Source organism: Taurulus bubalis (genome assembly GCF_910589615.1).
Source record: "Taurulus bubalis genome assembly, chromosome: 13".
Taxonomy (NCBI): domain Eukaryota; kingdom Metazoa; phylum Chordata; class Actinopteri; order Perciformes; family Cottidae; genus Taurulus; species Taurulus bubalis.
In genome coordinates, this window is record NC_136601.1 from 8,471,799 (window position 1) to 8,487,523 (window position 15,725).

The 15,725-nt window shown below is 39.2% G+C and overlaps 1 protein-coding gene across 1 annotated transcript in view; it reads left to right on the top strand.

Annotated features, from left to right (window-relative positions):
- gfra4b (GDNF family receptor alpha 4b) overlaps positions 1-15,331 on the top strand; it is a gene marked incomplete at both ends in the record, with an annotated part of 38,466 nt that extends 23,135 nt beyond the window's left edge. The window contains 7 exons of the mRNA XM_079228672.1: positions 4,997-5,272; positions 6,100-6,180; positions 7,723-8,068; positions 8,843-8,952; positions 9,778-9,912; positions 13,410-13,576; positions 15,191-15,331. Coding sequence (XP_079084798.1) covers positions 4,997-5,272; positions 6,100-6,180; positions 7,723-8,068; positions 8,843-8,952; positions 9,778-9,912; positions 13,410-13,576; positions 15,191-15,331 — 1,256 coding nt within the window. The remainder of the gene's footprint in view (positions 1-4,996; positions 5,273-6,099; positions 6,181-7,722; positions 8,069-8,842; positions 8,953-9,777; positions 9,913-13,409; positions 13,577-15,190) is intronic.
- Positions 15,332-15,725: the final 394 nt, after the last annotated feature.

A 15,725-nucleotide genomic window follows, 5' to 3' on the forward strand; every position in this document is an offset into this window, starting at 1 on the left:
GTTTGTCTTTTGAGTTCGGAATAAATCATTTATATGGCATATAATGTGATTTTCTCTGAGTGAAGGTTGAAAAAAGCCACTGTTGGAAAAGGATCAACTGATTTTAAAAAAATAGGTATTTGTACCACATGTCTAACATAGTAGGATGGAAGTGCTTCTCTTTTCATTACTTTGAAGTTAAATTACTGTGCTTTTCTAGGTCTTCCTGCACTTTTTGTTTGATGTCTAACATGAAGTATATGTGGAGCTGGCATTGTTTTATTTAGAATGTAGATGGATATTTTGCAGTCTAATTCAATCTACTCTGCTTTGATATCTGGAATTTTTGACAAATGTTGTCCCATAAAAGCAAAGGATGTTGCCTTATGATAAGTATCAGACAGCAACATTTCATCAAAAACAAATACAGACTCCATCTCTGCAAAGATGACACTGGTAAAACTGTTTATTTTCACTTTTGCCAGTAACTTAAATGTTGAGCTCCCAGAAGTTGTCACTGATAAAGCAAACTATGTAAGTAGGACACCTCACTTTCACAATATGATGAACTTTTCTTTCAAAGACAAAGTGTTATAATTCAGGAGCTTAATGTGACCAGCAGGAGATCAATAAAGAATACGGCAAATTTAATATTCACTTGGATTTTCATTAAAGAGTGTCACTGCTAAGCCTTTACATTTAATTACCTTTTATAAGTGAATTAAAATGCTGAAGCATATTTACCAGTCAATAAATGGCCCTTACTCTCAAACACCTTTTTTAACTAAAGTTAATATTTCCAAAGGATACACATAAACATAAAAGAAAGTGTAGTTTTTGAAGAAAATGATTGAGTGAATGATTGAAGCTTATTTGACTGTGCAAATTGTTTGCTATGCTGTGAAAGCAGAGGTGGCAAAAGGAACTTGAACTAAAGTAAGATTAGTAGTGTTGCAGGAAACAGAGTGATGATCAAATATATATCTTAAAGATATAGAAATGTTGGCATTAATTATTGAACTTGGCATGAAATGTAACTCCTTTTGCACAGATGTTGAGATTGCAGACAGACAGTTAGTAACAAGCTGGTGAAGGTAGTGGAGGTGAAAAGGCAGATGTTTGGATCGTTTGATTGATAGCTGCCAAAAAACATATACAAAATCAAATAGCTTGAGTCTTGTTACCGAACATCCTTTGTATCGGTGGTGGATTCTGCTAGTTTTAATCCAACTATCAAGATAATTTGAAAATCTTGCCGGAGCTGTATTGTGAACATTAAATACCAGCGTACAACTATTTGCTATGTAAATATTTGGTGGAGTAATGTCTACCTGAGCAGAGAATGAAGTCCCTCTGCCTCGTCGTGTGTTCCGACTTCTCCTTGCTTTGTTGACATAGCCGTGCGTACTTTTAGCTGTTAGTTGCTGCTCTGTACTGTGCTCATAAAGCGCTTACAGCTGATGATGCGTGGCGTCCGTCCTCTGGTTCCCCCTCAATTAAGACTGTTGGCTCCATCGGGACGTTAGCCTTAGTTTGTGCTGTTCGCGCTGTTTGTATCTTTGGCAATGAGTCACCGTCTCGCCATCTACAAGTTGAGAGCCGTTGAGAGGCAATCAAAATGCTGACAATCTCGAACCCTGCACCTTTAAAAAGCACTGAAACAAAGGTGATACTCATTAAGTGCATCGATAATTTACAATTTTCCTCCACAGCCTCGCTGCTTTGTAGGTATATAAGAGTGTGCATTACATTCCAGCTGACTTCATTAAGTTTCATTTTCCATTTTATCTCTCCTGAAGTGGACCATTAAGCCGGTGCGCAAGGGTAACTGATCAGCTAATCTGCCAGTGATTTATGTGGCAGGGAAACTGAGGCCTTAACTGAGCCTCAGAACACATTGATTACTGACATGGTTAATTGGCTAAACCCACTGGTACATAGAGACGGGCTTATTGGAAATGTCAAATCAAGCGGCTCATTTGCATTCATGATGTATGGTGTCAATTCCAGCTTCTGCCCAGGCAGCACAAACTGCCACACACAGCAGGACGGGTCTGGGAACTCTGCCTTGAATTTGCAACAGACCATCTGTCCTTGGGTCGGACATTGGCGTGGGTTTATTCATTTATTTATTTATTTCCCAACGTTCCCACGTCAGTATTGGATGCATGTCGCTGACATGTGCTGCATAGAGGATGAAAACGTCAATAACTTTGGATGTTCGTTCACCTGTTGGGTTTGAGAAAAGATCCGCGAAGAAAAGGCATTTTTTGCAGTATGCATGCGTGTGTGTGTGTGTGTGTGTGTGTGTGTGTGTGTGTGTGTGTGTGTGTGTATGTTTGTTTTGAAGATCAAAACGGAAGCTGAGACGAATTTGCCCAATAAATACCTTGAGTGTGAGCAGATGAAAGCAGCATGAAGTAAAATATTTTTTTACATCAAAACCACATTACGGTAGAAAACCGAGGTGGTACGAGTTTAAAGTCTTTGAATAATGGGATCTTCTTGTCTTATTGTGGATCATGCTGAGGAATGTGGTTTTAGAATAGCATGAAAACACAAAATGTAAGCATGTAAAAAAAAAAAACATACTTTTAATTCTGCAGACAACTCTTGAGTAGCAATAGCACCATATAGTCTGACTTAATTGGATATACACATAAGGAGCAAAACATCATGTAAGACAACACTAAATGACAGCAGGACTACAAAGAAAATGGCTTTCTTTTCAGTTACTAAAAAAAAAAAAAAAAGCAACGAAGGAAAAACTCAAAAGAAGAGTGGCAGCTCTTTTTAAAACATTCTCCACTTTCACAGAAATTAACTCCAGCAAGGGTCTGTATTTAATGTGTGGCTTTTGAGCTATGTGACAAAAATGTCTGCACTGAACATTTTACACTGCTAATTGTTGTATTTTTATGCCTGGGTTCAACATCTTGATGCATATATGATGTTTTTGTAAGAGCTCCAATTGCTCCAATTGCTTGAGTCATTTCTTATTCATCCATCAGACCACTTCATGTTCTGGGTTAAATGTTTTGGGTTATTACAGAAATAGTCAACATTTAACCAAAACACAATCTTTCCCGACCTTAACCCAAAGGCTTGTGTTGCCTAAACCGAACCACAGACAGGACTCAGGAGGCAAACCCTGAGACGGCTCGACTCAAATTCAAAATACACGGCAGGATTTGAAAGTCACAGCAGTTAATTACATTTGAATTAAATATTAATATGCCTCCATGTGTCAGTTGTAACATAAAAGCCATAACATCATATAATGCAGTCATAATGTATTTCCATTTGCCATCCCCCATATGACTTTACAAACAGTTATGCTACAACTACCAGTAGTATAGACATGACTTAAAAACCAGCAGCTCCCATCTCACCAGCTGTTATGTTGGCTCACTGAGATCGAGTTCGATAAACTGGGATGGTACTGGGCTTTTCACCACAGCAGCAGATTCATACATCTATGAGTCTTTCACTTGCTCTCTGTACATTCTGTACACAACACACAATATTCAAGTCCTCTGGCTCACTGAATAGACTTGCAGCTAAACTTACGGGGTTAAAGCTACTCATGGCAAGGCGAGTCAGTCAGAATCAATGAGAGCATGGTTCAGCATTTGTATAAGTCTGCCGCTCACGTATATTCAGCATGCATTAAAAATCCAAGGTTTCATAATTGAAACTCTGCGAGGCGTTAGTAAGAGTAGTTCCAGGAATTCAGCCTGCATGCCTCGGTGTGAGATAATGGATAGTCAAAAAGCATGTTATCATTAAAATGAACTAGAGCCAAGTTATTATCAATTTAATGGCGGTCAAGGGTTAGGATACTTTCATAAAACATCTTGTCTGAAAACTGTTTTCATTAAGTTAAAGTAAAAAAAAAATCTTGATAAGAGAAATGCTATAAATGTGTGTGGAGGAAATAATCCACCACCGACAAATCTGTTGATCTTCTTCGTACAATAGTCTGTTTTTGTGTTGTGAGAGAGGATTGTATTCCTTCCTTTCTCCAAACTTTAAACCTCTCTTCTCCTCCAAGTGTAAAATATTCGGTTCAATAATTTAGTTTGAATGAGTTTGAAGGGCTTTTCTTTATTCTACTAGCTGAGGCAGCTGAGGCTCAGTAGGTAGAACTGGTCCTCCATGGGGTTGGTGGTTCGGTCTCCAGCGCCTCCTGTCCACAAGACACTAAACCCCAATTTCCAGCACCTCGCATGGTAGCTCACTACCATCAGTGTGCGAGTGTGTGTGAATGGTTGAATGAGAGGCATATTGTAAAACAACATAATATTACCATTTATCAGCTTCTTGGTTTAACTTGGTAATTAGCACTAAACACAAAGTACATTTGATGGAAATGTCTTTAGTTCTGCAGGTATGTGGTAATACAACAAAGTACTGGACACATTCAAACGTCAACCTGATGGAAAAAACAATGAATGTCAACCTCCTGTTGGCACCACATAAAAAGTCAGGGGATCACTAAAGTCACAAGCGTTCATCCTCTGGGGACACTGAATGTCTAAATTGCATTGCAATACATCCAGTATGTGTTGGGTTTATCTTTGTCTGGAACAAAGAGGTGGACATCCCCAGAGCTAGTCTGCTACCGTGCCTAAAATAATACAAACCAGACAGTAAATCTTTCTTGATCGGCCCTCCTCCTGAAAACAGTGGACTGAAGACAGTCCTTCACACAGAATATTTTGGATTCCCTCTCAGATTTTCACCGAACTTAAGATGCATGATGCGTCTCAAGTTGTGAAGCAACAGTTCCCCTGGTTGTTGTGAGAGGAGCGCTGTAATGACACTTGCAGGAGAATCTCACCTGTGCATTACACAATAAGCCACACAGCTGATTTAACCTAATCCTTTCTTATTCCTGACATTTGTGTCAGACTTCTCCTTTATTCTTTTTTTCCGTCTCATCTTTACACCTGAACTGCCATCTCAAATCCCTCTCATGTTACGCTCTGGTTCTCTCTCTCTCTCTCTCACACAGCTCTGTTAGAGGTTATACTGGCCGGCAGAGACTGCTTGGTGGCTGGGGACTCGTGCTCGAGTGATGAGACTTGTAGTCCACGTCTGCGGACTTTGCGTCAGTGTGTGGCGGGCAACGGCAGCGTGAAGCTGGGGCCCGGTGCCAGGAGCCAGTGTGCCAATGCCGTGTCCGCCCTGCTGTCCAGCCCCTTGCATGGCTGCCAGTGTAAACGGGGCATGAAGAAGGAGAAGAACTGCTTGAGCATCTACTGGAGCCTCCATCAGTCCATCATACATGGTCAGTGCATCCCGAATAGCACTCGTCAATACTGCTAAAAAATACAACTTTAATTTTGTAATTATTTGTCAATGTGTACAATTCATAACTTTTGTTTTGTTCTCATTCAGTAGCTGAATAAACACAGGTTGTTTAGATAATACAGATGAATAAAAGGCAGATTTTTATCTGAGTAAATTAGTGGTGTAATTTTCATGATCGGTTCTGTAAAATGTAGTGTCGGTGAGAAACAGGAATATACACTTGTTTGAAATAGATGTTTTCACAACAACGTAAATAGATACTGGAGATGAATTATGACCTGTTTAACTTCCTAACACTTGCTCTACGCAGCTTATGATACATCATTAAAATGACTAATGACAAGATCTGTTTTAATCAAGCATACAATATTTTATGTCCTTGTCATTTGAATTCTGAACTCTATAAATTAAAGTAAAAAGGATAACATTTTGATTTGTTTATGGTTTACACTGACTTCAGAGTCGTAGAGTCTAAAAAAGAAAGAAAGATCTGGAGCCTTGTATACCAGCTGCTACAATCAAACAAGGGGATCTGTATCTGCCATTATGTATCATCAGTGATCTGCAATTATTATTGGCCACAAAAAAACGTGATCAGGGATCTGTAAGAGTTATATTTGCTCCTTTTTTCTTTTGTGCTGATCCGATCCAAACCGAACCGAGAGTTTAACAATCCGTATAAATTATAATTTAGTCGACTGGAGTCTCAAGGGGTTAAGTCAAAAAGATAAAATGAGATATGTATTGTTTCATATTGTTTAAATGAATTGTGATGTTACACCAATGTTTCTTTTATTCCTTCAGGACTCAACCTGGTGGAGAGTTATCCCTATGAGACGGTGCATAAGGATTACGACTATGTCCGCTTGGCCTCTATTACAGCTGGCAAGTTCACTGACCTTCATTAAGTTTCACCTTATTTTATACAGATTTACCCTTTAAAGAAGTTCTGTTCGGGCACAAATACATGACTCAACTGAATTTCCCCTGGAAGCATGCCCAAAGAAAATAGAGGTCCCTCCTGTTTTTTTTACACAGTTACACAAATATTATCATTTATCTGAACACAATTCCAGCATTCAGAACAATTTAGTGTGATGGCATCCTTATTCATTTGCATGACTGTCCATGAATATTAATGCAGGCACCTTTCTAAACTACTAATGTATAATAATAGAATATCCTCAAATCTTGAATTATTTCTTATAGCCTTTGGCAAAATAAATTTCATAGAATTAAAACATGCTTCTTATTAAATATTGTGGATATAAAAACCCAGTGTTAAATGATAAACACATAACTAGATGTGCTTTTTTTAACATGTTGATCTTGTGAAGGGTTTTCCAAATGTTACATTTAGGCATGTAAAATAACATTAGGTGAGGTTAAAACTGTAAAAAAAATGTGTTCATGTTATGGTAATTGTTTGTTCATGGTTATAAGAAAACAAGTAATGAAAAAGTGACTTGCATTAGAAGATTTATTTGGCTATCTACTAATCCAACCAGAACATTCAAGTTACAAAACTGCAGAAAAACACAGATGACTCATCCCTGAAGTTCAAACAGGTCGGCCTGTTGCTCATTTCCGAGGCATCATGTAAACAAAAGGTCCATTCAGACGTTGCCACACGGAGGACCAGGGTTCGCTCTCATGCTCAACATGACCATTCATAAATCCAGGGCTGCTTTATTCACGAATGCAATAACAAACAGGAAGTTGTCTCACAACAGATCACACAACACTAACTTGACTAAAGTCACACTTTTCATTGGATTGGACTTTAAAATTACTCCGATTTTTTTAGGCATTTCTTGAATCGTAGAGAAATCAGCTTTTATTTTACTCTCTCATTGAGAGGCGAAGTCCCTCCCCTTCCCGTGTCACTCACGGGACCTTATGTGAGATTAAAAAAAAGAGAGAGGGATTTGCAGCAGACAAAGTACAGACAAAGTGTACTTTTGAAAAAAGCATATAGTAGGTTCACAGTTGAAGTAGGCAGCCATATTGACAAGTCGAATGAGAAGGATGGAGAGTCATGGCCCTGGTTCTTCTGCTAGCATTTGAATAATGAAAAGAAGCCCACTGGGTCATACTTGTGTCCTTATTTTCATTCTAAGAAAGTGTTTTCTTTGCAAAGCTTAGAAATGGAAAACCACACTCTCCTAATACTCATTTTGTTATTCTGGTCCCCAGGAAATGAGCCTCAACTGTTTATTCATAGACACTTCCACTTTCCAAACTACCGATCTCAACTTGTGAACCTCTAACAAAGACACATCTCAGCATGTTGAATAATCAAACTTGAATACATACTAAAAGTCACATACACTTTTTATTCACATAAACACATCTTCTTGTCTGCTCTGTTGCTATTATGTTTCTACTGAAATCCACGCTTGTCTTTGACCTTACTTCTATCCACAGACTCGGATGTTGGCATGACAACTGTGAATCGCTGCCTGGATGCGGCCAAGGCTTGCAATGTGGATGACTTGTGCCAGAAGCTCCGCACAGAATATGTCTCAGCTTGCATCAAACCCACTGCCAAGTCCGGCCTGTGCAATCGGCCCAAATGCAACAAGGCTCTGCGCAGGTTCTTTGACCGCGTCCCCGCCGACTACACACACGAGCTGCTCTTCTGCCCCTGCACGGACACGGCATGCGCAGAGCGTCGAAGGCAGACTATTGTACCCAGCTGCTCCTATGAAAGCGTGGAGAAACCCAACTGCATCACACAGATGAGGATCTGCAAAGCTGATTACGTGTGCAGGTGACAAGGCAGCGAAATGGTAGCTTTTAATTGGCTCCCATTCATTTCACGTCTTTCTCTCGTGTCTGTAACAGATATTAAAGTTATTTCTCACTTCGCCACTTGGCCCCTTAAGGATACGATAACATATTGCTGCAATATGATCATAATCCCCAGTTTTGTTTGGTTTAATGAACTAATTATTTTCTCAAAGTATCCCAAATCAGCAAAGCCAATGTTTAACCACTCCCAGTGTATTCAAGTACTCCATGGGTATATATTAAATATACACACATACATATTTGGACCAGTGCTGTTCAATATTATGGTTCTTTGAAACAGAATAAACAGCCAACCAATCAACAAAATGGCCCACTGTTTCACCCTAAAGCTTTCTACCACCATTGGTTAGAACACCCCCGAGAGCCTGTTGGAATAACACATTAAATATTTAGCACAGATAAAGAGCCAGATGGATCAGAGTTATCGCTCATTGCTATCTCTGGTCATGGCCATTATTTTTCACAGCCCCATTACACTCAGAAGGCTTCACTAATGATCCCAGGTCTGGTGGATGAAATATATTACTCTTTATATCACTTTCACATTACAGTCCAATGCTTTCAGTCTTCACCACGTCCAACAATATTTCTTTATTTCATAGCTAGCAAACTCTTAATTAAATAAAAGTTAGAGCGGAAATAATTAATTAAAAAAAGAACCAGTAAACTTTTTAGATAAAACAATACAGTGAGCTATCATGTTCTTGCTAACTACTGCCCATTGCTTTTCTAGGTCTCGCCTGGCACAGTTCCAGTACGACTGCGAACCCTCCGAAACGTCTGCCAATGGCTGCAAGCAAGGGAACTATGGAGCCTGTCTCCTCTCCTACACAGGGCTCCTAGGTAGGTGCCCATCTGAGAGGCAATACACCGGAAACACAGGAAGTAAAAATGGAAAAAATTAACAGATGGAAGAAGAAAAAGATTTAAAGGAAGTTCTGCACCATATGCTGTGTTGGAGAAAAAATGGAGCAAAATTGTGCAGCAACAAAGAGGCAGGAATGTGTGAAAGCTAGCAAGAGAAACTATTAATAAACAGGTTAAGAGTGAGTGGGAGAATACAATTAAACTTCTATTTCTAAACCAAAAGACAAAAGTTCAACATGGTTTAGGATAAAGAGGCATACAAATATCTCAACAAAGAAAAACAGAGGCGTTTTACACAATGTGAGGTGTGTCTAATTTGTTTTATAACAGTCCATAAAAAGAAAAAAGAACATCCACTTCTTTTCCTCACACTGGAGAGAGAAGCTAACCGAATGCATTTCAAGAACCTCAAATGGTGCCATGGTGCCCCTCAGCACAAACACACACTTGGCATTTTCATTCCTGCCTTGTATTTATTAAAGCACTTGAATTCACACCTCCACCATGTTGAAAGGGGAAAAACAGCCATAGAAAAAGAAAAAAACACCAGAGACCATGACTATGACCTAAAAAAGAGAATTGGAGAATTCGCCAGAATCTCTCTATGGTATCAAACGACTCAGTGCACACAGCCAGTCTAATAGAACAAAACTAGAATATGATTAACCCGGTGCAGCAGACCAGTATAGGAAATACAGTGTCCATTAATGTTTCAGATAATAAAGCACAACAGTGCACCAACTCAAAAGGAAAATTAATATTTAATAATACTGATTGAGGCCTGGTGCGCTCTCTCCGCAGGAAGCACAATAACTCCCAACTATGTCGACAACTCAACGTCCAGCGTGGCTCCGTGGTGCTCCTGCTCGGCCAGTGGGAGCCGGAGAGAAGACTGTGATAATTTCCTGGGATACTTCAATGACAACATCTGTCTCCGTGAGTCTCACTCAATGTACTGAAATGTACCAACACAGGTTTTTTGGAGCAGGGTGTTTGTTGTTGTTTATGAGTGGGGTTTTTTTCATCTTCTTTCCTGTCGTCTTTATGTTTTTTTTTTTCTTTTACTGATTCATAATTCAGTTGCTGACAATTCAAAAAAACTAAGTCTTCACAGGAAAACTAGGCCAACAGCAGTGAGACACCAACTATTTCAAAGTGTACTGTAAAATACAGTTTCTCTTCAGCTCCAAGGACACAAACCGCATCATCAGATGGCGTCGATGAACAGTTTGTCTAAGATCATTGCACTAAAATAGTATATGACAGTCCACTCAGATCATAACTTTTTATCACACTAATGGTTATATTTTACAACTTGCATGTGTATCGACCTAGTTGTCAGTTACCTTGGAGTCGATTGTGTCTGTGACTTTTTTTCCTCTACTCGATGCTTTCAGACAGTTGCGCATGTTCTGTGACCTCAAGCCATACGCACACTGCATCAAGTTTCAGTTTGTTGAGGCGACACACCCTATTTCTTCCCAAAAATGCTACATTGTGATAAAAAAAGGGTGTTAAAATTTAGCAGGTTAATGTTAGCTGTTAGTCCTGCTAGACTGAATAAAAGAGCTAACAGCGAATGTTAACAGAGGTTTTAAGGACTTTTAAGGATTCGTTCAAGCTTTATTCAGTAAAAAAATGTTTTGGGGCCGAGTTAATTATAACCATACCATTAAGTGTTCAAATGTAATCTTGTAAAATGTAAGTTAAATAAACATGAATTAACACAGTGGTTTGAATATATAGTGCATATTAGAGAGGGAATTATGACCCATCTAACTAATGCCAAGAATGCATTTTTAATCAAAGCAAATATTCAAATGAAAATACAATCATGCATGTCCTAATTATCTGAAGTGTTAAAATATATATATAAAAAAAGACTTGTGGAAACGTCCAAAAGTAACAAAATCCACAGACGAGCATCCCTTATACTAACTACTAAACAAGATATGTCTCATGTGTTGAATCCGCACAAAACCAACGTGTACAGTGAGATAAGTTGCAGATTCAGTGGAGGTTGTGGGACAATGTCTTGACCAGGAGCTTTAAAAAATGTAATTTCCATATATATACGTAGAAATATGAGCCAACTGGCTGCTTTTTTTTGTTTATGCTGCATGAGAAGCCATATATTTACCTAACTCGAGATGAAAAAGTAAGCATATTGCTTTCAGTCTTATTGTAAGAGCGTTGGACTATAAACAGGTATATAAAGAATATCCCATCACTGTGGAGCTGAAACAACAAGGCTCCACAAATACCTCAGGTGCTTGTTTGGATTTCTATGGTTTCATATAATTTCCCGACGCTGCTGGTACAGCCAGAGTAATTTAATTATGACTTGAAATACAAAAAAAGCGTTCCCTAATCAGAATAATTTGTAGTGATGACCTGCAACAGGGGACATAAAAACAAAGTTGATATGAAAAGCAAAGTAAATAACTTCTGGGATAGACAAAAGCGACAGGACAGAGCCATTGGGATGCAGAGAGACAGATGTTTCCCAGCATGCCAAACAGCCGCAGAGTGAAATGTATGTCGATTTAACAGTATGATCTCTCTCTCTCTCTCTCTCTCTCTCTCTCTCTCTCTCTCTCTCTTAGTGTGTCTCTCTGTTTCTCTCCTATTTCCTACTCACTTCATCTTCTCTTGGTATTAATCATTTGCTTCACGCTGTTTCCTTAGTAATTCTGCCTGGGTGTTCAGTCACTTCTTCGTGAATTATAAGTGAGCTGGCCCTTTGATTGTTCGTTAATTGTATATTTATTGAATCTCCTCCTGATGTACTTTCTTTTTTTAAACAATTGAACAACATTAGAGACCTAACTCATGATGACTTTAGAACATTTCTGATTATTGTGGACAGTCATAACTAGTTGTAACCCTTAACTGCATTGGTATCGAGAGACATTCCTTCCTCCCTGGGGTCTTTACTGACCCGTCACTAAAGCTACTAATTAACATAATATTGCTTGTACATTTTTCAGAATATAATGTCAAAAAAGTCACAAATTACCTGGCAGATAGACCAAGCTTCCCTTTTTGGTCTATCTGCCAATGGCAGATAAACAGAAAAGATTTAAAGGCCAAACATTTTTCAACTGCATGAGATACGATTAAAAACAACATACAAAATAACAAGCAGGTTTTATTCTTCTACTACCTGTGGCAAATACCGCAGCTGATTGTATTGGCATTACTGTCATTCACAAAACAATCTCATCTCTCCTCACCCCCTTTTCTACTCCGGCAACGAGCTGCCACACACGCTACGGTACTGAGCTCAATGACCGCTAGCTAGATGAAATGAGCGTAAACATCACAGGCTGGCTGCTCGGCCGACGGGAACCCCTGCCAGGCCAATTTTTTTAAATATATATTTTTAATGCAATAACAGCAAGATCGTCCGGTGTCTGTTATGTAAGCTGCTAAAGTCAGTTGAACAAGCGAAGCGAAGAGAACGTCGTCAGTAGCCGTTGTTCGGTTTCAAACCGGCTCGGTAACGACAAGCTGACGAGCTGAGCTGGACCACAGATTAGAGTTTTTTATATATATTGTGAAAAAAAAGACAATTAAGAAAAGGATCAACATTGTTTTAATGTTCCTTCTTGAGCAGCAACACAGGAAGTTACAAAACGTTAAAATATATTTGCAGCAAAACTGCCTTTGTGTTAGCACAACCCTTTACTTATAATCTAAGAAAACATACTATTAAGTAAGTAGTATCACCAAACACTACATGAAGTATCAAAAGGACAAGCAGTCATCGTGCAGTGAAATGTTCCCGGTCAGTGTTTTACACAACACTTTACAAGATTACACTAATAAAAAATAATCCAGAAGTTCAACATGGGTGTCTAGTAATTTATTGCATCTTCTGCCTTGTTTCCTAATGCTCATTCTCGTCTTCACATTCCTATTATGACCTCTGCTCTGGAGAGTGAATAATTAATGGTCCGTATAATTGAGCTCAGCGAGCACATATCGATGAACCTGTACACACAACGAGTACCTTTGCTTGGTGTGTGCGGCGAGATGCATCTTTGGCCAGTCTTTCCTCGAGCGCCCGGCCTAGAAAGGATACAGAGAGAGGTCTCAGAGTTGTTTTGCCAGTGCAAACGGTCTATGAGTTAATGAGGTCGATGTGGAGAGGCAGGTGCAGTTTGGATAGGCTACTTGAAGAGAATACTGAGTATTTTCTGTTTTCTTTTTTTCCCTCTCTCTCTCTCTTGCCTCTGCTGACCAAATCCAAACTATAGCTCTGGCCCAGCAAACACGCTCATGAAAAATGTACAACTCCGAACCTAAGGCATCTGTTGTGATTGAATAAGACATGCGTGGAACTCGTACAGAAATAAGATGTTGCTGAAGCTTGATAACAGCTTTTATTTTATTTGTATTTGTTTTAATCTCTATGTCAAATGTTTCAGGGAATGCTCTTATGGCGTTTGGAAGTGAATCAGACCAGCAGCCAACTGTTAGCCAGTCCAGTACACCCGGCCCCGGCCACAGCAGCAGAGAAAACAGAAGCACCGCATCTCCACCAGACACCATCGAAACGATGAAGAACCTTCTGGATACAATAATACCAACACAGGTTTGCAGTTTTTATTGTCACTACGGTTGACAACGATTTTTCATGTGATGATTATATGTTTTTTGTTTTATTTTGATGGACTAATGTTGTGATAAACATGATGACTTATGTTCGCAAAAGGATAAGACAATTGATGTAGTATGTAGTTGTTTTTCATTCCTTCCCTGTGTTCCTAATAGTGGCATAAACTGTTGTCTGCATTCAGTCTTTTTTCATAGTACCACTTAGCCTGATCCAACTGGCATTTGAAATTCCCATACTAGCAATATTACTTTAATAAAAACAACGATATAGCTGAAGAGAAAGACTCACACAGATATAAATATCCATTAACTGGAGACGCATATGTTACAATACTCATAAAAGGCCAAAAAGTGACCACAATGTGTCGGCACAGTGAGCACTATCTGACACAAGGGCATGCTGAGATACACAAATTGGGCAGTAACTGCCTTCGTACAGTCTCGCCACAGTTGACTATGGTGTTTATATTTTGTTGCTTTTGTGAAAGCTTCGATGATTGAGGGTCAATTGCTGCGGTAGAGTTTTGATCCAGTTGCTCTTTGTGGATGGAGTCGTAGCAGACTTCTGTATTGTGCAAAATGGGAGTGGATAGGCGCATTTGCATTACTTTAGTTCAGGAGAGCGGACACCTGTTCCTGATACATGGCTAATTACTAGGGCTGTGCCAAATAGTTTGAAGCTTCATTCATAACGTTGACATTCAAATTATCATTATTAATGTACTTACAGAAACATTGCGTGCGAGCGACGCAGTGCTGTGTAATTATCTCAGTCCTTAGTCCAAAGGTAAAAATATATTAAAAAAAGATAGATGTAATCATTTCCATATTCTCAACATATTTTTATCTAACAAATGATTCTGCTTCAACCCATGTTTGTGGTAAAAAAATATATATTCATGCACGCAGCTGTGTTAACGAGACGGTATAACAGAAATCCTACAGCACCATGAATTACATTTATGAATGCACAATAACATAAAATCAGATGTATGCATGTAGTATAATGTTTAACTCCCTTTCAGGAAACCCGTAACCCTCAGGTCAAGAGCACTATTCTAAATGAATCATGCCGTGGGTGCAACATTACCCTCTGTCCATATATGTATGCTGCAGAAGGATAAACAGAAAGCCCACCTTCATTACTGTGACGATGAATGGTTTCTAGCTTCACTTCAGTCTCAGTTTCGAGATATGAATGACCAAAATCAGGATAAATGATTTAGGCCATATCACGCAGTCCTAGTACATTTTCATTGGAACAGTAAGGTTCATCCACGGCACTTTAAAGACCACCTTCCAAGCTGGAAAAAATCCAATGTGTATATAGCTATGCTATCTTACACAGTGACCATCTCATACAACAAAAACATTCTGTAGTCAGACTGTTACCGTTACCCTGTTTTTAATCCTGACCTTCAGAGCTGAAATGAACACCGTCACAAAATATCATCGGTCTGCTTTACCACAATGAGTTATGATAATCAGCTGAAACACAAAGGGCTGTTTGAAACACACTTTAATATCATCAAGATTGGACTATCCCACAAAAAAAGAGTGGCCATGAAATGATCTCTTTCTCTCCTGCCAGGCCCTGGGAAATGAACTACTAGTGGGCCAGTCCACCCTGTCATCCAACAGCCTCTCAAACTCTGCTTCACCTCCCAGTTTATTGCTTCAAGCTGCCTTCAGCCTTCTGTTGCTCCTTCATCTGCTCAACAATGGACACTAAAGACTGCAGGGGAGCGTGCTGAGGACCTTCTGAGTACCAAGCAGATGGGAGGACTAGTCGGTTCAGAGGAAAATGGACCGTGCGGCGTTACTGCTCCAACTAAACATGTACAGCAATTCTGTTTCTCTATTTTTGTGTCTAAGTGGTCGAGTTTCACCGGCCAGTGTTCTCACTCAGACTGTGGGACACCTCTGCAGACCGAGGCCAGTCTGTACATTTGTACATTGTCGTTGCGATCAAACTAAGCTGAAACAAAGTCAGAGTGTCGCTTTTGTGGAATAATGCAGCTCTAAGCTATCCAACTGTATGCATTTTCAAGAGTTATTATGAAAATATACTGCAGATATGTATGATACAAAAAGACATTACGTATGTCAGTAACCTTGAAGATTTG